The 25558-nt window shown below is 43.9% G+C and overlaps 1 protein-coding gene across 2 annotated transcripts in view; it reads right to left on the reverse strand.

Moving 5' to 3' along the window:
• Positions 1-25159, reverse strand: part of PREX1 (phosphatidylinositol-3,4,5-trisphosphate dependent Rac exchange factor 1) — a 146781-nt gene extending 121622 nt beyond the window's left edge. For both annotated transcript variants that reach the window (XM_032704963.1, XM_032704961.1), the window contains exon 1: positions 24896-25159. In XM_032704963.1, coding sequence (XP_032560854.1) covers positions 24896-25051 — 156 coding nt within the window. In that variant the 5' untranslated portion in view covers positions 25052-25159. The remainder of the gene's footprint in view (positions 1-24895) is intronic.
• Between the last annotated feature and the right edge of the window lie 399 nt (positions 25160-25558).

Consider the following 25558-nt stretch of genomic DNA (forward strand, 5'->3'; position numbering starts at 1 on the left):
TGAAATAATCCAGGAAAAACTGATCAGGCACATGTAATTTCCCAAAGCAAAATAGGAACTGCTTGAGGTTATCTAGGCAAAAGATCAAGAAAAATTCAAGCAGCAAACAATGTACTTCCAAGCCAAACAACAATAAGTTCCCAGAGCCTCTCTGCAAAGCACTCAGAGCTGGGGCTGGGGAAGAACCCCCTGGCTCAGTAGAAAGAGGTCTGTGGACTCAGCACCATGAAATCGAATAAAACTCTCTTTGTGGAGCATCCAGGGGAGAAAGACAAAGGGCCTCTGCCACCGCAGCGCTTCTGAATGACACAGTCCTCCAGCACCTCCAGCTCTCCTCCCACCCGCAGCAGAATCCCAGGAAACTGAGTGTTTATTCATGACTTGGGCTCTGACCATTTTCTCAGTTTCCCCCTGCATCCTCCAATGCCCACTAGTTAACAATATCTTCTTTTAGCTCTCCTCTTGTCTGCCACTTCCGCATTTAATTGCAAGTTCATGGGTATAAAGTGGCCTGAACAGCTGAACTAAGTCATCTTGATTTGAAGGCTCGCTTTCCTCATAAAAGGGGAAACAGTTCTTTCTCTGTCTTTCTGTCTGTCTTCATTTCCCTTTCCTTGGCCACTTCTCCCCTTCCCCTTTCTCCCTCCCTCTCCCCCCATGTTTTTCTCTTTCCTATTCCCTTTCCCATCCTCCGTTTCTTTCTGTGCCTCCCTCTAAATCAAATTCACACTTCTCAGAGATGTCAATGTGTGCAGGGAAGGGAAGGCAAAGCTCTCAAACGCTGGCACCTGTCCAGAAAATGGCTCCCAGGCTTGCAAAGCCATTTCTAGTCTGTGTCAAACTGTGGCTGAACACAACACCCCTCCCCAACCTCTGCGCTGAGCACGCAGGCAGACAGCTCGTGTGACAACAGAGCTCCCTGAGAAGGGAACCTCTGCAAAGGTGGGATCCCCTCTGTGTCCTGTGGCAAGGGAAAATCTGTAGCCCAGAGCTGTGACTTCTGCACCAGTTAAATCAGAGGAGGAAGCAGCAGCACAGATAAACCACACACTGAGTTCCCCATCGCAATGTGAATTTTGACTGGACCAACGTCACCTGCTCTCACTCACTGGGCAAAAGCAGTTTATTAACACTGAAAAAGGAAAGGAAAAAACCACATGGCAACAGGTGTCAGCTTGAAAGGACCCACAGTCCTCACTGGACTCTTTTCTGACAGTTACCATGCCAAAAAGGGGGAAATCTGGTGCCAAAACCAAGAGCCATAGTAACACCCCCATTACCCAGTGAAACCTGAGACACAAACCCCCAGAGCTAATTAGTTAATTGGGCCATATGATAAGGAAAATTTCACCTCCTTTTTCTCTCTCCCCCCTTCGCAAGCTCTCCAGGCATCTACAATGCCATGAGTTTATGCAAAAATGGAAACTAGTGGGAATTGGAAGCGTGGAAAGTAGTTATGACTTCCCTGCTAATAACAACAAAAATTATTAAAGTTATCTTTTTGTTGTATTTTATTCCAGTTAGTTAAAAAGCAGTGAAGAAGGGAGGAGGGCTTTTCAGCAAGGGTTAGTACAATACTGAGTGTTCTGCTGTGAGAAAACACAGTGGCTCATATTTTTAATGTGGTTGTTTGAACCCATATTGACATGGAATTAGAAAACTCTCCCTGATTGCAGGGAGATGTGATTTAAAATCAACCTCTGCAAAGTTCACTTAGCAGTACAACGCCCAAGGTACAAAGAAAGGGCAAGTCTGCACCTTAAGGAACCACCTCAGCACTCTGCTGACCTGAGGACAACTTGAGGCAGTCGAGCCATGTCTTTGCAGAGCTGCACTAAACCAGGTAACACTGGCAGGCAGGACGAGCAGGGTGCTTGTCCGTGTGCTCCCTGGCTGAGTTACACACCCAGCCACGTGTGTCCGAGCCCTCAAAACGCTCCCAGAGCTGCACACGGAGGGGCAGGACAACAGCAAACTCCTCCAAGGAACAGATTTCAAAACTGCCCTCACTTATCTCCTTGTCAGAAGAGGCCCTTTTCAACAGGTCATTACTGCCGGGATGGCAACTCTTCATAAGACAGATGAGGCAGTTCTAACTCTTCTCCCAGTCCTACATACCAATTTTGCCAAATACTCAAGCACTGCTCCACAAATACCAATGGTTTCTGGTGTCACAACTTTTTCCAGAGCCTACTCTTACTAACATGCTGTCTGAAGATATTTGTGTTGCTTCTGGGTTGGAAGGTTATGGAAACAGAACTATCAAAAAGCTGCAACACCAAAGCAAGGCAACAGAACAACTATCCTGCTGCAGCAGAGAGCTCCAGCCTCTTCTACCGAGCACTTAACACCCAGCTGAGGTTTTATTCACTGAAACAGAGAAGCCAAATTGCCTCAACAATTCTTCACATCAAGGCACGTATCTGTTCGTTAGTTCTCAAAAGGGGCTGGAGGTCGCCTGGAGGAGGCTTTGGGTCACTGTCCTACATATTTTGTGCAGTGTGGCACTAACACTCAAAAGCAGGTTTTGCCAAGTTCTGCTGGCACTGAATTGGCAGAAGGTGATGATAAAACACTTCTGCTTTGCAAGTCTTTTTCATGGTGCAGCCACTGTGATTTGAAAGTTCAGGACAAAAGCCATTTGCATTGTTTCTCCACCCCACAGTCACTAGTTATTCAGTCTTCTCAAAGCTAGCTAGTAATGGACAAATGTATGGACAAACTAGACTTCCAGTCCAGGCCTTCCATGGAAGGTGACAATGATGCCACCCATGCTCCTCCTGCTAATCTGCCAGCACGAGTTCTACCTGAACAACAAGCAACTGAATGTGTAAAACTGTCAACTGTGGACCCACAAATGAACTACATGACAAATGATAACAAAGCAGAGGCCTATTGACCATGAGAATTTAGCTGTCTTTAAAATCAGAAGGGTTTCTCTGGGACTGGGGGTGCAGACAGAGGTATTTTAATTCTTTATCTTTTGAGTTCTCAAATTTTCAGGGCTGGTATACTCTGATTCCACAAGCTGGTCCCATTTCCCTGAGGCACAGACTTCACCATACTCCATCACACACCTCTGCTCTACAACTGTGGGGTTTTTTTATTCTGCTCTCCGGAGGCACAGCTTTGCAAAACTGAAGCTGTAGAGACCTCCTTAAGGCCTTGTGTGATAATCTGCATGCTTAAGAAAAAATGCTAAGGCACACTAAATGCCACAAATTTTTTTTTTGTCAGTTTTAAGAACAAAGGAATGTAAGCACATAAAGAGATAACAGAGTGAGAGAAAAGGAAAAGAGGCAATATATGAATTGCATGAGATTAAGTCCACAAGAGAAACCAAGAAGGACTTTGTGCAAGCTGCAAGTGGTCTTGGGTAGCTTGGATCCACCCAGGCAGCACAGATACCATTATACTGGCTGGCACTCAGGAACTGCATCCCCTACTATAGCCAGAACTACTGTCAAATGCCTCAATACAAAGCTAGTAATTACTACTAATGGTATCATTAATTGTCATTTACTACATAGCGTAAAATAGTATTTTGTCCTTATTAAGCTCAAAGAGCACTAAGTCTCTCGAAAGCAATTAAAATAACAAGTAAGTGTAAGCAGATTTTAGACATTGCCTGTGCTGCTGTGGCAAACACAAGGATCCAGTCCCACTGACTCGAGGCATTTAAGGAAGCACAGCTTTGATACTGCAAAAATAACCAGAAGTCCCGAAAGGAGATCTCCCAAAAACAGCCCATCAGGCATATGGCTCGGGCAGATCATATCTTGCAAACAGATTTCAGAAGCAGACTTTAGAAAACAGCACCATCTGGATCAAATTTGCAACTCTATCCATAAATAAGGAGGGACAGCTTATGGCACCACTGCAAGCATATTTATAAAGTGTGGGAATACAGGGCTGGAGGCAGGAGTGCGAGGGGGAAATGCTGTCTACAGGAGTGAAAAATGCAGCTGAACCACTAAGGAAGTGGGGTGGGGAAGCCACTTCACAGCAAAACCAAACTACCCACGACAAAGAGGAGTGGAAATGTGGCAGCTGGATGTCCCAAACATTCAGAGAAAGGTGAGAGCAGCCAGGTTCTGGAGCTAAATTGTAACCTATGAACAAGGGCAAAATTCTTTGGACTGCACAGCAAACCTCCATTCTCCAGTGGTGTTCCTGTGCACAGACAGCAGAGCCAGGCATGCAGGGAACACTGACAGTGTCTGTTCCCCCAGGAGAACCAGGAAAGAGAATTTCAGTGTACAACTGAAAATGGTCCAGTGATTTATACCTTTGAGAATCTAGGCAGACAAAGCACACTGTTATTCTTTTGACTCAAGTGACTAGCCAGAAATGTGAGGGAATTGCACACTGTCCCCATTAGAACGAGAAAATTCTTAATCAAGTTAGGTGATTTTGCTTCATGTGACAGAGGATATTATTCTGATAGTCATGTCACAAATTTATATTGTTATCTTATGGACTGCCACAGAATCTTGAGTCACCGTATTTTTAGGACAGACTTGAAACTAGAAATAAAATAACTTACCTGGTAACAAGGGATGTTCTGGGCAATCATTTTACATTATTAACCTCCCCCAAATGTGAAACACCCACCCAGTATCACAGGATACTCCCCATGGTACTCCTTCCCACTGCTGCTAACAGCACCATAAAACTGGATTCCACATTTTGATTTTAGGGAAATTGGTACTTCCAAAATCACTTTTGTTTCACTTGTTTTACTTTTTTTTGTTTGTTTCCCCAACAAAATAATCCACATTTTTTATGTATCTTTAGGGATTTGTTCTGGTTTTAAATATGCCTGGCTTTTGGAGAAGCTGGGGGAACTTATTTGGATAGACTTACAAAGATAAGTCCTCTTTACTTTGCTAAGAACTGGAGTGATATAGGACACCCCTCCTCTTGGTTACCCCTCTGCTGCTGGAAGCTGCTGTCCCTGCTCTCAGCCAGCTTATGGGAGCTATTCCTCTGCTTCAGCACAGTCAGCCCTCTCAGTTCAAGGTACCAAAGGAACACCTCAAGCTGAACTCCCCAGCTTTACACTCAGCTGTATTAAAGAGCCTTCACAAATTTCAACGAGAGCAAAAGGATGAGGGTCATGAATACATAAAGTCAGGTAACAGGAAATAATCAGTCAAGAAAGCTGCCTAAAAGCAATTTAAAAAGCCCTTGACTAATTCCTCTCGGCTGTTTAAAATCAAAGAGTGAAAGAAATCAGGACTAAGAGAGACCAGAAAGCCACCCTGTAACTGAGGCAGGCACACAGCATCTTTCACACTTCTGCCAGCAATCTGATTCATTCATTCTAAACAAGAACTACTTTCAGACACTTTATAACATTCACTTTACCTATTCCACTGTTTCATTATCCTGGCTTTTTGAAAGCATCTCCTGATTTCCTCAATGGCTGCAATGTAAACCCATTACTTCTTGTCCTATCAACTACGGATCCAGTGAAGAATTTACTCTCTTCTCTTGGCAACCTTTTCAGCCTGAGCAATCCGAATTCATTCGGGTTTTGCTTTAGAACACTCCTGTTGTTCTTTTCATGGTCTGCCTTCCCAGTCCTCAAACACAACAGCCAGGTCTGTCACAGGCACAGATCACAGAGCACAGGCTGTGGGACCAGGCGGTTCACTGGGCGCTCCATGATCACCGCGCTCGTTTTCGGAGAGCGGAGCCAAGGCCGTGCACCCCGACCAGCCCAGCACCCAGCAGGACATCCTGGGGGGCACATCCACACAGGGAAGCACAGACTGGCTCCCTGCCCTTGTACACAAACACTCAGGGTGTGCACAGGACAGGGTATGAAGTGGTGTGTCACACCAACGGCGCTTCGGTTTCTCCACGTGCTAATGACTCTTCAGTTGCCTTTGAAGGGAGAAGTAGATCTTAGTTCCCCGAGTCTGCTGATTGGATTTTTTAGCCTTTTTCTTCTCTTTTCCAAAATCCTTTCTTTCAACTCTCCTCCAGGGGCATGCCTGTGCCTTACTGTGCCTACTCTTGCCTCTGCTATGAGCTCATCTGTCCTCCAACAAAGAAAGCTACCACCCAGAAATGAAGAGAAATGCTTTCTTGTTGCTCCCTCATACCCAGCCCTTGGAGCAATCATCTTACTCTGTTTGAAGTTATTTCTGCCTCTGAAGCACTGGTGGCCTCAGATTCCTCCAACAATTTACAAATTACATTTTCTCCTCTTAAAATTCAAGGCAGCAGGGATTGAAGTTTCTACCGTGTTCCCACCACCGAAGCGAATCTATACCTCCCTGGCATTTTATTAAATGAAAGATTTGCACGGTGATATATGAAAAAATAGCAGATTTTTTTGGTTTCTTTATTTTGATTTGTTTTGCTGAAGAAACAGCCACTGCACCTGGAGAATTCGAAACCTGGAAAGCAGATATGAGCTGCTGAGGAGGAGCACACTCATCTAATATTTAGCACCACACTCTTTATGCAAGAATACCCCCCATAACTCACTTCAGATTCTGCCAAGATTTCCAGCTCATGCATGCTTTAGCAGTTGTACCACACATCAATAGCTTATGAGTTTAGAGTTATGACTGCTATGTAAACTCATCAAGACTCCACTTAAATCAGTAATAGCCAAGAATACACTATAAAAACACAAGAACCCCATAACTGTATTGTAGTCTAGAAGGTACCTCCCATTAATAAATGGGGAAAGTATATCTCTATATCTATATATGTGGTTTGGGAGGAACTATCTTGGCATAAGTTTTAGAAACTAAAAACATAAACACATAGAAAGCAGAAGGAATTTACTGCCAAACAAGATTTTTAGGCTGGACTGTGCAAGTGTTGTAGCCAGGCCTCATCCCTTCTCTTCCTGGGCAGCTGGCAGGGTGCAGACCCCTCTGCTGAGTGTGCAGGCCCCAGCCCTGTGCAGGTGGAGACTTGCCCCAACATCCTCTTTTTGTGCAGGAACAAACCTAATGGGACCCCTTTCCTCTCCCGTTGTGTATTTATCCCTCACTGCACAGAAATCCTGTTTCAGAGATGTTGCAGAAATATTTGCACTCCTGCATTTGTAATGCTGCCTACAAAGTTAAGTTTTTACATATTTTTCTAGTCTGTTCTCTCACAATTTTCTTTACATCTTTGGGTATATAATTCCCTTATAAGCAAAACGACTGAAAAACTTTACATGAAAGGAAAAGAAATTTTATTTCTCAAGAGTTCGTGGCCCCTTGAAGAGTTTATCCCCTTGAAGGTTAAAATAAGCCCTAGTCACTTTGAAAACAGTTATTTCATGCTATAATTGCTACACAGGCAGCTCCAACCAAAGCAGGCAAATGAAGAGTAAGAGCAGGTGAATCCTCAAAAAAGCAGCTTTGTGCAAATAACACCAAAAATAACAAACACCTGTCACATAGCTCCAAAGACTAAATTAACAACTTTTCAGCATTCTCCCTGAATTCTGAATCAGGAGACCTTCACACAATTACTTTCCTCAAGTTCTGGACCCATGGTAACTTTCTTAAGTTGATGCCATCCAAGATTAAAAACATTCATATAACTGTCCCATACTAACCCTCCCCTGCCCACACCTGTATCTTCTCGACAAGAACGTGGAGAGCTGGCATTTCATGGTTCCTCTCCATCTCTCCTCTGAAAGATATTCTGACTGAAAACAATGAGAACTTCTTCACTGGGTACGAAATTTTGGTATGCACAACATGTACAACTCACTCAGATCTCAGTGCTGACTGAAGAAAGATGTAGAGAGAAAACTTGCTACAGCATTTCACTGCATGTCTGAACCACTCCACATCTGAAATCTGAATTTGATGTACAGTTTTTTTTCTTCCTTCTCCCTCACTCCCTACAAACAGAATAACTCCACAAACAAGGACAAAGTATGATAAAAGGATTGCCTCATGAGGCACAAAGTCCCCTTTTCAGAAGTGCTCTTATCATGAAGCACCAAACCTTTTTCTTCCAGGTACTCCAAAGCACATCAGACCTTTTGGAGAGGCGTCCCTGAATCCTGACAGAGTCCCAGAGCCTCACATGAAGAAGTATGTGCTGGAAATCATGCTGAGTGTCTGGCATTGTGCATCCCATCCAAAAGCTCCTAAAGGCAGCAGTTGCCCCAGAAAAACAGGCAAATTTGACAACTGAATGTTACCTAGACACAAGGGACAGGGGGATTTGGAAGCAGCTCCTGTCACTGCCTGGTGTTTTGACTGCTGGGAAAGAGAGGTTTCCTTTTCTTTAAGAGAAGATTTGTGTAATGATGAGTGAAGACAGAAATTATTCACTTAGCCAGATCCCACTGAAATGCACAACAGAATGGGCAGGTAATACATCCTTAAGGAAGAAGCTCTGCAATTAAAAGATGATGAGATTTCTGTCACTAGTGCCACAGCTGGTGTTATCATCTGACGGAAAAGGACACTCAAGTCCAAATTATCTCCATATACAAAACAAACAAACCAACCAAAAACAACAAACAAAAGAACACCTTAGAAATCTGTTTTTACTTCATCCAAAAGTCTCAACCCTTCTAACCAGTTCCACCAACTCAGCTGAAACTTGCTTACACAGCAAACACAAGAAAATAACATAAGCCTAGAAAACAGAAGCAGACTAAGACAGCACATTTCTCTTCCTTCTTTGAAACTGTCACTCAAATATCATCTGTATTTAACATTTCCTGATTCTAAAATGCAAGGCAAATGCCTAATCTTCAGTCACTCCAGCTGCCATCCCACAGTCAACTACAAACTGTTAATTAATGTGCACTTGGACTAAGGACTGTGACTCCCATTTGCAAACTGATACAAATGAGAGAGCTGAAGCAATTTTTGCCCTCTAATTTCTGTTCCTTCCTCTCCTGAAGGTTAGACCTCTCTGACAAGACTGCACAGAATGTGCTTCTGTTGCTTGAATGCTGCCCTCTACAACTCGGTATTTCAGCATTTAAACAAACCACTGCAGCTTTTAATCTGCATTTCTACAGAAAGCTGTGGCAGCTGAGGATACAAACCCCAGACGTCCCCATTCACACCACAGGACTTGACTCCAGCAATGGGGCTGGACAAACACACACAGTGACAGTCAGCACAGCAACCCCACTTAAATGTGCTTGCAAACACAAATCAGAGCTCTAAGCAGCAAATAAGAGTGAAATTGGTAAGAATATTTTCTGGTTTGAACTACTGTACTCTAAGATAATTACATGAAATACCACATGAAATCCAGGGTAATGGCATATCACATACACCGGCATTTCCAATTGCTTGCAATGGCCGGGAAATACTGAAATTATGATCCCACTCTCCCTCAAAATCTCACCAATCTCTTCTTCAAAAGGTTCAATAGTATCATGGTTTGCAGAGAGGTGTTATGCTACTGCTTTTATTTTAGTACTGTGTTAGTTTGAACAAAGCAGTCGTGGGCCTCTGAGATTCAGAACTGGTGAACAAAAATCTTTTTATGTGAAAATAAGGAGAATTTTAAGGACAACACCCAACAAGGGTGTTGAGTGAAGATATATCTTCAAAATTAATGAAAAGAAGGTAGATGAAGCCTTAAAAGATCAGAAGTGTGCAGAGAGGTACAAAACATACCAAAAATAAACCGTTCTGTCCCTAAGGCCAGGTTTGTGCAGTGAATTTCAGGATTCAAATACTTCTTTAATTTACCTTCAAACTTCAACTCTGAACCTTGAAGCTAAAATATTACAGAGGAAGAAACTTCCCTTCTGAATATAGATCTCTGAAGTTCCAGCTCCTCACCAAAAAAACAAGTGCAGAGAAGCCACACAAGTGAAATGTTCTATATACTGACTTTTATAACAACTTTTTTTGAAATCTCTCCTTGGATTCAGCTTGGCCTTAGACGGTTTTGCTTTGCTTGGCCAGATTGGCTTTTCCCAGTGAACGCAGGGCCAGCACCAGCAGTACATTCTAACCACTGACACTTTCACTTCACTTCTAATTTTATACACTTTGTGCTCGATGTGTGCTGATTGCAGAACTCAGGCTTGCACTTACTGCCTCAGAAAGTCCTTCTGCAGAGCGTGGGGAAGGGTTTGGTTCAGCAGCTCGCACACAAACAGACAGGCAAGTGTGAAACTACCAGATGTCCAAGTGTTTGTACTTGCACTTGCTGAGATTTTAGCATGAGCACAACTGTTCAGACAACTGCCACTGAGTCATTCTGAGAGCCAACATAACTTCTTTGTTTACATTTTTACTACTCCCTCAGAGCAACGGGAAGGTGGCTGACTGGCAATTCCTGAAGGGCCAAGACTTACATTCTACACCTTATGTTCTCATAGGACTTGGGCAGGAAAACTCCCAGCACAGTCTCTTGCATCCAGCAGAGGTATTCCCAGAATGGAAAACTGTTAATGCCTCCCATTCCCATTGATTCTTTATCTGTGCACAGGGACTGTCAATACTGCTTCTGGTTATGCCTAACAGTCCCCCTGGAATTGAGCTAAGACCACCAATTCATCAAGCACTAACTGCCAAGGACATGTCAGCTGGTTGCCTGAAGGCTGAATTAAAGAATTAACATTTCTGTTGCACTTTTTAACAAAAAAAGTCGTGTAGCTCATGTGACATCTTTTGCTCAGCTTTTTCTCTAGAAGAGGTAAGGAATGGACACAAGGCTCTGGTACCTGCAGCCTTTGCACAACTCATTTTGGGTTTCTGCACCTCAGTTTCTCCTGCTAAATACTGGGTGTCTGTTTTGAGATGATCCACTCAAAAAAGTCCTGCATAAACAGAGACCAGTATCTTCATTATCAATGCACTTCAAAGCAAAATTTTCTTCTTCTCTAAGTGAAATAGCCTGAACCTTTTCTTTCCACTGGCTTAAGCTGCTTTTCAACACCATGCTGCCCGAGCAGCTCCCCCAGAACCACATGAAAAGAGAACTGATGTCATGCAGCCTTGCTTCCACCTGGACGTGGTAATGCTGCCACTGCAATTTCATTCTTGCTTGCTCTTTGCAAATTTCAGTTCCTCTCCTTGGGTACTGTAAAAAAAAACTTTGATTCATACTTTACTTTCCAAATATTGTGGCTTTTCTTGTGCAACTGCTTAAAGATGCATTGGCCTGTGTTGTGCAAAAGGATCTCTTATGACACACTGCATGCACAGTATAACAGACAAAACCCATCAAGAGCATGGCTGCTCTTTCTGGCTTTATTTTATGTCAAGATGCATATTAAGCTGTTTTTAAACAGGGAAGGGAACGGAGGTCAGAGTGGAATCACCAGATGTACCTCGCTGTTCATGATGTTCACATTCTACATGCAGAAGCTGCTGATCCTGCAAGGTGAGAGGCACCTGCTAAAACAGGCTGAGCTTTCCCAGCTCCCCCTGGGCTTCTGCTCCCACAGATAAAGTCTGCAGAGGTAACAGAATGCTCCAAAGGTGCTCTACCAGACGTCATGCAAAACAGAGTACCACCCTACATAATCCTTCTTTTTTGATTTCCCCCTGTATTCTGTGTAACTGCAGAAAACTTCCAGCACCCTTCACCAACAAATCCATCCACAAAGCAAAAGTTTCATCAGCCTGATCTGTTCCCCATGCCAAAAATCAAGATGCAGCCGAGCACTTTAAATGTTTAAAGAAAGAACGGCTTAACAGTCAAAAAAGAGGAAAACATACACTTCTTTAGGGACTGTTTTGCTCACTGAATAATTGCCCCACTTGACCAACATACAAAAAACCCAAACCCAACCAAGAACAAAAAGCAAAGAAAAGTAATAAAAACTGTGCACAATTGGTAATTTATAACAACAGGAACTGCCCACAGCTGACTTTTTCAGAGAGCCATCATAGCTGGTGAATAGTGAAAGACTGTGTAATGATGTCATATGTCTGCAGTGACCTGTCTTTTTGACTTCTTTCATTCATTTCTAAAACAAATACTCTTTCCAGTTACATTCAGTTCAAAAGCCTTGACTATATTTTATATCTCTTGGTCCAATTTTGTTTCTAAATGCTTCTTGCTCTTGTTCCCTAACATCTAAGTGCAGTTACTCTGGCAAATGCTGTTTCTAAGGGCTGAAGGAGGAACACACAGAAGTGAAAAAACCCACGTGCAGTGAGGTTATCTGTCCTTGCACAAGGGCTTTGCAATCATTGTAAAGGAAGGCAACAGCACACCAAGAACGTGGGGCAATGTGACTTGAATGCAGCACAGTCCGAAAAGTTCAGTTCTGGCAAAGCTGGAAGCCTCAGTAAAAAGCCCAGTAAAACAACTCCTGCAACACTAAATGTAGCAGGTTTCGTGTCTCCTGTACCATTCAATGACTAAGTTAAAAACTCCAGTGGTACTTCTGTCTTGTATCAATAACTTAATTGGTAAGCCTCACTTTTCCACTATACCTTCCAAAACAATCATCTTTGGTCCTGACAGCCTGAAAATCATTACTTATTTACTGACAAGTTTTCAGGACACATTCTTTCTTTCTCCTCACATGTGAGCAGAATACTGGTGCCAACACAGAGGAGGGAACGTGTATTTGCCACGGGGATAATTTCCCACGTAAAGTTTTAAGAGCCAACAAAGGAGCCAAACTCTGTGAAAAGTGTCTCCTTAACAAATATGTATCTCTCCTTTTCCTGTTGAGGCTGACAGACCAATGCTCATAGCAAACACACTTCTGCAGCTCTCCTTGGAAAACTTCCCCTGCTGTTCTTCCTTTATTCTGTGTCTTGTCAACACCCTCTCATCACAAACAGCTGCTTCCCATCTGAGCTGACTTCTGAGCACAGTTTCAGTAACACAACACAGACAGAACCACCAGCACCCAAAGGGACATGAGCTACAAAAATTATATGCAAGTGTCCAATGATTATCATTTGAAGCCTCTGATTTTCCTCAATAAAAAGGGAAGTAAATAAAAGAGAAATGAGCAAGCACTCTTCATATGAAGGACCAAAGTGCTTTCAGTCTATGATATCTCAGCTCACAACTGTCAGTAATGATACTCTGAATTAGGTAATTAACATCCAGTTCCTTTTTATGCTGTCCTGAAGCAGTCTTTAAACTAAACTGTATTTCTTTTCTGTCTCCCCTGCACATTAAACAAAATAAAAGACCTCAAGTAATGACAACAGTCAGTAATGACAGAACTCTAAGGAAGGCTGACAAAACGTATTTCTAGCACCTCTGGCCTGGTGTGTAGAACTTTCACATAACAACAAAGCACCAGAAATAAATGCAACCACATCAGCCACCCTCCCAGAAAAGCTAACCCTGGCTCTGGGATTCAGCTCCATTCTGCCAGAGGGCTGTTCTAGCAGGATGTCCCACAGCCTGGGGTGGGAGCTGTGGCCATGGTGAGCTCCAAGGGCCTGAGCCTTACAATTCTGGAGAAAACTGGTAAAAGGTTTCCTGGCACACTTTGGCCTGGGCCTACCAGCATTGTCCCAAACAATTCTCAGGCCTGGTGCCAGTTAGGACAGGCCAGGACCATTCGCTACAGGGACTCTGAATGAATCCATCCTACTTTGAGACTCACATTGCTCAGTGGTACAAGACAAGACCAGATCATGCCAGTTGGCCTCAGGGCCAGAGAATAAAGCCTGGCACTATTTTGTTTACTACTTTTGTAGCCGAAGTCTCTTGCTTAACAACACAGAGCATTAACCACTGATCAGCTCTAACAGCACAGATAAACTTTTGCCTCCATGCCTTTTCCTCTGTGACCTACTTATTAAATAGCCTACTCATGTACACCTACATTAGGCTTGTCCATCTTTCCCAAAACAACCTGGATTCTGTTTAAGAATCAGGTTTCAGAGTGCAAAACATTTTACCAGGTCAAAAGTTTTATAGCTTTCTGTTGCTGCCCCTTCACACAAAATGAAAGGGGCTTCTTTAGCCACCTAGTGATGAGGTTAACAGCCAAGGCTCCCTGTGAGGTGATGCATTCAAAGCAGTTGCCAGATCAGACAGAAAGTCCCATGGGACTGAGACTTTGCTGTGTAGCTAAAACCCACCCACCTCTCTGAGATAAGAATTTGCATTTTACTGAGTTCTTATCAGGAGTCTGTCCCCAAAGCAGGGCCCTCCACCAGTGACACACATTTTGAGTATCATGGAACTCCTCTCATTGTCAGCTTCCTCAGCCTCCAAAATAATCCCCTGAATGCAAACTTTTATGTTTTCCCCTCTTTCCTGACAAGTATTCCCCTTGTGTATCCCGTGATGGGTTGTTCCAAATTACCCAAACCGTGGTTAGCATGCCAGAAGCGTGAGCAGGCAAAACTTTCAGGACAAAAGTCTTATCACTGCTGTGATTTACTGCAGATAAAAAAAAGGTGTAAAAGGATGTGGATGGTGTTGTTAGGATTTTTTAAACCTAAACCCATTCCATCATGTACAAAGGTAGTTAAAGTCTGACAGCCATCCACTAAATGAGCCTCATGGGTTTAAAGCTGTTTCTTAACAAATTGCTCAGACCCCAAAGATAAGCATCACTCCTTGGTGGGTCACCATTGCAAAGGACTGTACCAGCCTCCCTCTTTAGAAGTGGTGCTCTCAGGGAAGGGGTGAGCAGTGTGCCTTTCAGGGATCAACCTTTGCTTATTCTGACACACAGGGCCAAGAGACCTCAGCAGAAAGGATGTGGCTTTGGTGTCACCAGCAACAGCACTGGTGCACAACTAAACCAGCAGCCTGGTTTGTGCAAGTCAAACTCCGGGACCGATCACATCAAGTTTCACACCAAAAACACGCAACCAAACAGTTCCTAATACATGCTTGAAGCAGGAGCCCTGGAAATGTTGGTTCTATCACTCAGAGAGTGGCAACTTAACAATGACAAACCCACAGGGAATATATAATCAGCACCCTGCATATTAGATGGTTTGATCCCCCCTTTTTTTTTTTTTAACTAGAAGTGTATTACTGGGCCAAATAAATTGTGACTAATCTAAAAGATTTTTAATGACTAAACAACAGTGCTTGTTAAAAAAAGTGCCTTCATTTTACATAAAAACATAGTTTGGGAACCACCAAATTAACCTGTTGGCACAAGAACTGACCACAAACAAAATCAGAAGTACAAAATGCAAGTCAGGTTAAGAAAGGTCAGCAAATTTACTCCATGAGTCATGAGATATCAGATGAGTTGCAGCAAGGTTATTATTTGTATGGCTGATTATGAAATAATTACAGCAATGGCAGTAGCAGTGAGAATGACCCAATATCCTTACATGAACCTAAATATTCCTTTAACTCAGTTCCACAGTCCCATCATCTCAGTAACTACCCTAACCTTTAAATAATCAGGGTTTAGAAATCTATTGCCCTCCCTGCAACTCAAAGACATATGACATATGTAGGAAGTGACATTGCCAACCAGTTTGTGACAAGTTCCTGTGCTGACAGCAGTGGGTGGAAGGGCAGGAAGCCATTCATACACAACCTTCACAATGCCAGAATGGTCAATACCTGCCCTTAGGTCCCCAGGTTCAAAGGAGCCTCTCAGAGCAACATCCAGCTTTGGGCAACCAGTGTCTGATGCCTGACATATGGCACTCAGCTGTGTAAGCAGTGAGTTACTGCTAAGAAGGAGGGCTCATTAGCTCATTACCACAGAGCTGTTTTCTCTTACTCTACTCTTGAGATCTGCAGTTCAAAGGGAGCCAAGGCCTCTTCAGATGAGTGGCATCTACAGAGGGGTGAAGGAGAAGTCAGGCATTTTATCCAGACAACCACCCTGAGGTTCTCTCCCAGCACAGATCTCTCTCTCTCTGCTACAGCTTGACTGGATGATACATGCAGAGATAGTCTTAAAGCTCTAATCACACCTGACTAAGCAATTAAGCAGGAATCTTCATCAGCAGTAATATTTAAATCCAAGACTTTGGTCAAGTTTTATGCCTGCCGTTGGTGCAATCCCCAGTCCAAGCCTCTGTTTGTGACCCAGCAGGGAAAAGCAGTCAAAGGTAGCATTCAGTCTGGATGAGATGGCTTTGCATGAATTGCATCCCTCCAAAAGGAAGTCTCTGTAGCCAATTGAGAAATGACATTGTTTATTTGAAATCTTTCCTTGCCTCTGGCTGTTAAAGGCTGAGAATGCTGCAGTCATGCCCACTCCTAAATGGGAACTCTTCAAAATTGATAAGAAACATGATAAGATAGTGATGCTTCCAGCCCATCCTTCAAAGAGACAGGGCTGGTTACTTCAACATGAGTTGAAAACAGAAAACAAAATACTGAAAGAGAGACAAAAAGGGGGGCAGGGACTGAATGCCACACTAAAAGAGGAAGAAGTAGCAGTCACCTTATGCCACAGTGTAACTTTTACATCCCTAATTCAAACAGCCTTCATGCACTCTGAGACAGCACCACCTCTGAGTGCACTACCCAAGGGATCATCTCTCAATTCAGAGCATTTAGCAAAACACTGCTGTGTAAATGTAGACTAAGTATCCCACCACAATACAAATACAATGGTAATAAGCAGAGGCATTAGGGAACTACACGTTTTCATGTCATCTAAGGCACAAAATAAAAGGGCCTGGCTGAATGAGGATTGCAAAGCAACCTCTCCATGTAGCCAGAGAAACTGAGAGATGCAACCATTCAGGACAATTTTAAAGATTTTATCCACAAAACAGGTTGCTGTAATCATGGCCATTGCTATTAGTGAATAAAAAAAACCCTTCACAAACTAGATGAGTCCACAGAATATACTTCTCTTTCCTAACTTCAAGAGTAACTCAAAAAAGAAGGTGAGGTGTAGGAGATTTGAAAGCCTTTGCCCCAGTAAAAGCCTGGTTCAACGAGATATCAGAGCTCCCATAAGGTTTCTGCAAAACTTTGTCACTAAGTTCCCATTTTCATGCACAAAAACTGATGGTAGCCTTTGCCCCTGAGGGGCTGGGGCCAGCAATACTCTCTGGTGGTGACCAGGATAGACTGCCATTTGCACAGGGATTTCAAACATCATCAAAATCAAAAACATACATTTATATCCTAAACCACTCTACAACTGTGCAAGGCCTTTACCATTGCAGGCTGCAAATCCATTTGAGGAGAGCAAAACAGAAAGGGGATTCCACAGTTGCAAAGAAAAGGGAAATTCACACATAGTCCCTTATATTTTCTTGCAAGTGCCTGAAGCAGACAATAGGCAGGCAACAGAAATAAGTAATTTTTTGAAAGCTTCATCTGTCACAGACTCATCTGGGGGCCTGAAGGCAGACACTGTGCTTGGGAGAGCCTGCTTTTCCAAGCTGCAGATACCCTCTCAGTGAGGGATGCCTCTGGGACTGCCAGGGTCTGAACACAGGGAAGCTGGTCTGCAAACTCACCACTCTCTTCCCCCTGAGGAGGGTTCAGTGTTGCACTTCCAGGGTACCCCCCAGAAGCCTAAATATTCAACTTCTCCCATAAATGCTATATGCCAGCACCTAGTCACAGTCACTGATATGAGCAAGGAGTTGTCCTCAAATGCAGATATGAACTCAGATAAAACTTTCTTAAGGCTCTGGCGTTTTGGGCACTAGTGTTCAGGAAATAAATAGATTAGAGAATCCAGATAACAGCACGAGAATTATCAGAAGTACAGTTAAATAGTTTTTGAGAAAGTTAAACAATTTGACAATTTAGTCTAGTCTGAAATGAAATGGGGAAACATCCATGATATATTTAAGGGTTTGACGCAAAGAGAAAAAGATCACCTACGTGCTCAGTGCAAAATAATATTAGATATTTAGGCATTAAGAAGACACTTCTAATAATAACCTTGAAACACTAGGATAAACCATCAGAAATTAAGTTCCTTACATATCAGAACACAAGATTCTCTCCAAGACGATTTTTCTCAATTCTATGATATGATGTGGTTCTTCAGTTTTACATTTCCCACCCCTGCAAATCAGTACTCCTGCCTCGGGCAGAAACACTGTGACCTGGGAAGTGGAAAATTAGCAAGGCTTTCAAACTTTTTCCCTTCCAATATTTCGGGACAAACAACCTTCTGTAACGGGTATAAATCTGCTTCCTGCAAATATCAGCCACAAACGTTGTAAAAATCAAGCATTAAGCTATGCGTGGAGCTCAAATAACTGCTGCTCTCCGTGATGCTGGGTTCGCTTTTTGATCCCTCTGCCCTTCCTACCAGAGCCCGGGGTGTCTGTCCCTCCCTTCCCCTCACTCCCTCAGCTCCCAGACTGCTATCGCAAGGGAGTTTTGTTGCAGAGGCACCAGCGCGGCGCTGGGAAAGCCCAGGGCAGCCAAGCTCTCCCTCCTCCCCCAGAGATCATGGCACATGTTCAGACAACAACTGGCATCCCTGGAGCGAGAGGGAGGGACAAAAGGCAAAGGGGCTGATTGATGAGAGCACTGCAACCAAGAGGAGGGAGAGATGCAGAGGCAGAGCCAGAACCAGGTCGAACACCTCATTCTGAAGGACGTAAGGAGGCCAAAGCAGGTCTGAGATAAAGGGTAGCAAGGGTCAGATGCACATCGAGCTCAATGAGCTAAAGGAAGTGAAGAGAAAGGAGTTTTAGTTCTCACTCGTGTGGCAGTAAACTGGTGCAACTACACAGGGGATTTATTAATGTTTTCTCATCGTGGAAATTCTGTGAGAGTGCAAAAAGAACTAAACACCTTAATTCTTATAAAAAACCTGCTGTACTCCGAGGTAACTGTGACTTGTGAAGCCTCCCTGCCAAAGATGTGGGCTGGGCACACAATTTTCAGTGACACACTAAGCTCAGACACACATGTCAGAGCAGGAGAGAACCTGGGAATCCTGTGTCCTTCCAGCCCTGCTCCGAGCCCCGTGGCTGTAATCTGGGCTCTCTAGACCAGGGGCTCAGACAAATAAATATTTTCAGAGCTTCCTGTGCTTTGTTTTGCTTTTCTGTTTTTTTCAGCTATGCTTCACCTTCTACATCCAGACTGTTTTCTTCACATTCTCTCTTTGTATCAAGGGCAAAAGAACCTTTTAACCTATTTGCACTAGAGCCTTTAGCAGCAGAATTTGCACTATACTTAAGTCTAAATAGAAAACTCCACTAGCAGAATTGCCAACCCCAAATACTCAAGAGTCATAACAAAAGCCCCTAAAAACTCAAGAGTGGTTGGGGTTTTTTTGGTTACTGTTCTATCTTTACAAACAGAAGGGCTACAAACACAACATTTAAAATGAAAGCTGTGATCTTCCTCAATTTACATACATCGGAACCAGGCTTTTAAGAGCGATGTCCCATGATATTAAGACTAAACAGAAGAAAATCTTGATCATTTGCAGTCCCAACAACTGGCTATAGGTGACCAACTGACCCAAAATAAGAGAACAGCAAAACTAATTCAGATCATCTCCAACAATTTCCTTTTCCACCTCCTTCCTCTCCCCAGTTGCTTTTAGCTGTCTCATAATAAAGGAGCAACATTACCCAAACCATATGGTTCACCTTTCAGAATCAGCATTTATCTGTATCTGCTGGGGGGAAACAGGCAGAGAACAGGGGAGGACAGGAAACCACACCCCACAGCTGAGACAAATGGTTTGTGTGCTGCTCTATCTGAGCACCAGAGCCCCGTCTTGGATGCAAACAGCATTGTGAAATATGAAGAAGGAAAAAAAAAAACAAACAAGCCTGTGATGTTTATCATGTTTCAAGATGGGTGGAGTGCAAAATCCAGAGATACTAGATCAATTACAACCATAAAGCAAGTAAGGAAAGGGAGCAAAACATAAATATTTTGAGTCTGTAGGATGTGGGCTAATGTATCTGATGGCACATCTTACCTAACATAGTTATACAATTGATAGGATTGAAAAAGACTTCCAGTCTTCACATAAAAATAAAGGATGGCATAGTATTAAAACCTAAAAATAGTACTGGTACAACTACTTATCCAACCTGATACCTCTCTGGTAAGAACAATGCAACTTTCATACTGTTTTCATGCCTGCACAGAACAAACAGCAATTGCTCAAACTAAAAGTACAGCCTGTCATTCCGACATTAAAATTTACAAGTTGGTGGTTTGTCTTTGGAAAGATGAAAGAGACATTTATGTACAACGTAGAGAACAATTTGGCTTTACATATTTGCAATTATCTAGATTGTGGGAGCTGCATGTGCAGGTTAGAGCAGCGAAATTAAAGGATGGCAAAAAAAAAAAAAAAAGTGATGCAACAAAATACCTACCTCTGCAATCCAGTGTATTGGATAATTACTGCTCCTACACTTCCACGTGTAATTTATGTGATTATATCAGCAAACTGGTAAAACAAACCTTTAAAAAACTGACAGCTAACTGTTGTGCACCCACTATTCGGTTTATTTTTAGAACGATGGTCAGTGAGCATTTCTGAAATTGCTCATGGCTCCTGTACCTCCTTACTTGAAAGCTGGTCTTTAATTACTTCAGTATTAGTGTCACACATTTGACTGGGATTCTCTGGAATCAGTCAAACAAACCACAGCCTTTCTGTTCTCAACGAACTGTGCGTGACTTCTCCACACCAGTGACAGCACAGGCAAGAACAGTTACCCAGGGACTGGCCAAGCCCAAGGGCTGCACCTCAGCCAGCCCACAGTCCTGGGTGCCAGCAAACAGAAGCTGGCATTTACCCCACTGGTCATCCTAACTAAGTTATCACCTGGCTTGATTCTGTCACGCAGAAAAGAAATATTTAAGATTACACAGACAATGCAAACACTTCTGCACAGGTTGCACAGAGTTAAAAGAGGCCTTTAAAGGATTAATTGAATCTTGACGTCTGGAGCCTGAAAATCCTCATGGGTGTATGATCCCACCAGAGACGTACAACAGAATTATCTGCCTTTACCTCTTTGAAGTTTATCTTGCTCCAGAAACTTTCAGTAAAGTTCCATTAGCTTCTGACAATTTTCCACTTTGATTCTCGTTTGGTCAGTAGTTCTTTTAATGATCTTAGCAGCTCTCCCTGCTGCTTAAAAGGTTTGGCTGTGTAATCAGCCTTTATTGGTAAAGGTAGTAACCTAGCTGCATAACTGCAGTATTGTCTATTAATACTCCTGATTTACACAGCATTTCTTCAAGGAGGATTCCATATTTTGCAATACCATACCTGCCTAACAAAATGACACATAAGACACAACACAGCATGTGAATATTCCTAATCAAATCAGTAACTTCAGGTCATCAGCTGTGAGTTGGTAGAAAAAAAATTTCTCCCCTCTCAACCTCTCACTTTGAGGCTAAATGGAGGAAAATTAAAGACTCCTGACATCATGATATGCATATAGTGTCATAGCTGTATTATATTACCATTTAATATAAAATCCAGACTCTATCCATTGGAATTGATCATCTCACCTCATAAGATATGGAACAAATCACAGAAAAGCTACTGGGTTTCATTCTCTCTATAGTTCTGATACGTTATACTACAATACATTATATATATATATATATATATATATATATATATATATATATATATATATACATACATATATGTATATATACCTATAATACAAATATCAACAGGAGTACCAGAAACTAAAGAGGAGCAAAACTGACACGGAATACCTTCTTGTGTCCAAAATTAAATGAAATAAAACCATTACAAATCACATACACAGTGAAAAACGATGGGAAATCTAAGTTAAATTTGCAGATATAACTCAAATTTGTCAAAATTACTTTAGGTATGAAATATAACAGATTCTAGAGACTAAATGTTATTTAAATAGGTAAACATCTGTACCATTTTCATTAAATGAGTGCAAAACTCATAGCAAAATGTTCTTAACTGTGACTAACACAATTATTATTGTTAGAAAAGAGAACTCAATGTTTTATAACTTTAATAATACCCACTGTATTTATGGAAGCTAAATATGGACCACAATCTTTTAGGCAAAGGAAACAAGGACTGAGTCCTCATGATTATAGTAAACCTACTTTCCCCTGCAGCTTTGTGGGAAAAGGTTTCTAAGCATAGGAAAAAAAAGAAAAGAAAAATGAAACCTTTCCTTAAACATCATCACATATGAATCTTCTAAAAAGGATTAAACTACTGTTAATAAATTGAAGTTACTTTGATTTATTTGCAAATGCATAGTATTAAATACTTAAGAGATTCTTTTACATTACTAGGGAACACAGGAAGCTGCTGCCAGCAAGCACCCTCAGTGCTCTGAATAAACCCATAGAATTTAGCTGTTTGCTTTTTAAAACATTGTTTATTGAGAATGCTTAATGAGGACTAGGGCTTCAATAGCAAATATTTAACAAAGAGCACAGATTCCCTCACATAATCTTTCTCTAAAGCACAACTGTCCCAGCCTCCGTGGGGAAAACTCATTCTGGTGATAGAAAGATGAGATTTAGCCTCTCTTTATTTAATCCAAGCTACTGAAGTTTCTTAAGCAAAGGAACCTGCCCCCCACATGCCCTCTCAGCTCATGTTTGACAGGAACAAGTTTCCAGAAGATCTGGGCACTGCACCTGTCCCGCACAGAACTGCAGTCTTTCACTGCAGCCAAAATTACTTCTGGATCATATGGAGCATAAACCACTTCAGTACAACTCACTCTGTGAAGAAACCAACCAACCTCACCCAGCCACGCTGGAGTGTTAACCCGGTGCTTTACCCCAGTGTACGTTTATTTTGTGCTGGGTGAGTGCTGCTCACACAGAACACGACCTGGGGAGCAGGAGACCCGTGGGGCAGGAACTGTGGCTCCTCTGCAGCAACACCAGTGCACTCAGGAGAACCACCTAATGGAGTAAAGTGCCTTCCTTTGGGAGGTCCAAGCAGAGCTGAGAACACAGGGTCCCAGAGCTGCAGCAGCACTTTCATTAGTGTATATTCATTTGTCATAAGGCAAAACTTTTGGACTACAACTGCCTATAATCCCAGTGATTATGTGGATGATATTATCCTTGCATGCCAGCTCAGCTGCCCACCGTGGGAGGCAGAGCAGAATTCTCTCCCTTGGGTTACCTTGTTAGAAGGATTAAGTTATGGCTATCCATGCAGTTTATGCAGAAAATATTTCACACTCCAAATTTTATTTTTAAAACTTTCATCCCACTACTGCTCTTCTTACCCTCACACAGTGCAGTAGGATCCTCATTCTCCTTTCCTTAGGGCTAACACCATTCCACTACCCAAATGCAGCTGAACAGAGATTCAGCCCATAAGAAATAGGTCAATGACTAAAGAAACTATCATTATTTAGGACAGCACATGAATATTTGACAGGTGCATAAAGTTAAGCCTGTGTGTGGATGCTGTTCTAAACCAAGGCTCAGAGATAGGAAAGATCCCATCCCTCAGTGCTTTATTCAAACATAATTACCAAAACACAAGCTCCCATAGGAGGGTAAAGCTGCACTACCAGAACCAACACCCAGTACTACAGCCACTCTACACCTAAAGTGCCTCAGGAGGGCTCTGACTGCCTGCAGTGCCAGCCTGACACCACAGCCCAGTGTGCTCCATCAGGATCCCCTCCTGCCATTAGCCAGGGCATATCACTCACTACTGCTCTCATGAAAACTGCCAACTTAATGAATGTAAATAAATAAATGACTTTTTGGGAGGTTTTTAATATATGAAAATCCCATTAGTTAACTCTGCAAACACATTTAGCTCTAAGAACTGGAGCTAAAAATATATGTAGCTTGAACCTACAGTCTAGCCTGCAGCTGATAAAGTCTCAAATTCAGTACTTAGGACAGAGGAGTTTTCTGAAGGATTTTGGGTTTATTTTGTCTGTAGGGTGGGGCACTGCTGCAACTTGCAGCTTTTTTTAAAAAATCTTCTCACACTGAGACAGAACCACAGTTCTAAATGAAGCTAACTGGCACTTCAGCTGGAAGCTTTCTCAAATTAAAGGCTTTGAGTTCAACTACTGGAGAGAGAAAAGGAGGATTCAAGTAGAGACTAGTTCATAAAGCAACCACATCCTTTTCCTTTATCTTTTATGCTAGACAGCTTGCCACTTGGGTGAATCTGAAAAACATTGAAGACAAACTGATTTTTAAAAAAACAAACAAAAACCTTGCCAGAAGGACAGGTCAAAAAGGGCTCAAGAGTCTAAGCCCAGTTAGATGAAACCAGAGTTTACTACTCATCCAGCAAAACACCAGAAAGAATTTCTGCCCTGACCAATCTTTTAGAAATCTCTGCAGAGACTTCCCTTGCTTTGATTCTTGATCTCTGTGTGATCAAATAGTTTATTCTTTTTTTTTTAAATGGCATTTCTGTTATCTAGTAACTTTTACTGCAGGCTTTTCTAGTTATTTGGAGGGGTGTGATGGTGTGCTGATGAATTCCACATCGAGAGCCTATATGGGAAAAAGGAAATATCCAGATGGAGTTTTTCTTCTGAACTAGCCCATGGATAATTTCAGTGGCGGGTATAATTGTCTCCACATGCACAGACACACACGGCCCAATCACATATTTATGTTTACCATTAAACCGAAACATATATAACATTTATTTATAAATAACCGGCAGCACGGAGAGAGTTTTCCACGTGGGTGTGAAAGCAACTTCTGAACACCTACAGCCGAAGGGACGAGGCGCTCCGAGAGCGGAGCCGCCGCCGGGGCCGCCCGTGTCCCCGCGCGGTCCGGGACGCTCCGCGCCGGCGGCCACAGCCCCGCAGCCCCGCCGGCCCCTCGCACGGCCCCTCGCACGGCCCCCGCCCCCGCAGCCCCTCCAAGAGAAGAACAAACTCCCCCCCGGCGGAGCGGGCCCGGCCCGGGCACTTCCACAAGTTGTGCCCCGGCGCTGCCCCGCCGCCCTCGCAGCCCCCGGCCCGCGGGGAGGAGCCGCCTGCGGGCCCCCCGCCCGCCCCGCGGTGCCCCCGAGGGCGCTCCCCGGCCCCGCAGTGCCGCTCACCGACTGCAGGAAGCGGAGGGTCCCCACGTAGTCGCGCTCGGTGCTGAGGATCTCGTTGAGGACGCAGAGGCGGAGGCGCAGCTGGCGGTCGGTGTCCTTGGGGCAGCCGGCGGGCTCGGCGGCGCTGGGGGCGCCGGGCGGCGGCGGCGGCTCCATGGTGGCGGCGCGGGGCCGGGCGTTCCGCTCCCCGCTCTCTCAGGAGCCCCCCATGGCCCCTCGGCCCTGCCCGCCCGCGGGGCCAGGCGCTGCAGAGGCCGGGCGCGAAGCGCAGCCCGGCTGCGGGACACGCCGGGGTAGCGGCGCGGCACCGCTGAATGGAGCGCGAAGGGAAGCCCCGGCGGCGGGGAGGGGGAGCGAGGGGCGGGCGGGGAGGGAGGGACGGGGCGGGCGGAGGCGGCGGAGCCCGGCCCCGGGGCATGGCCGGGCCGGCGGCGGACAGGGGGGCGTCCGGGCGGGGCGGGGCGAGAGCGGCGGGAGCGCGTCCCCATCACGGGAACGCCGCACACCCTCATAGCCCCCCGTCCTCATCACCCGACCCCGCACACCCTCGTAGCCCCCCGTCCTCATCACCCGACCCCGCACACCCCCGTAGCCCCCTGTCCTCATCACCCGACCCCGCACACCCTTACAGCCGTACACTCTCATCTCCACAGCCCGCACAGC

The sequence above is a fragment of the Chiroxiphia lanceolata genome, chromosome 17, assembly GCF_009829145.1.
Source record: "Chiroxiphia lanceolata isolate bChiLan1 chromosome 17, bChiLan1.pri, whole genome shotgun sequence".
Lineage (NCBI taxonomy): Eukaryota > Metazoa > Chordata > Aves > Passeriformes > Pipridae > Chiroxiphia > Chiroxiphia lanceolata.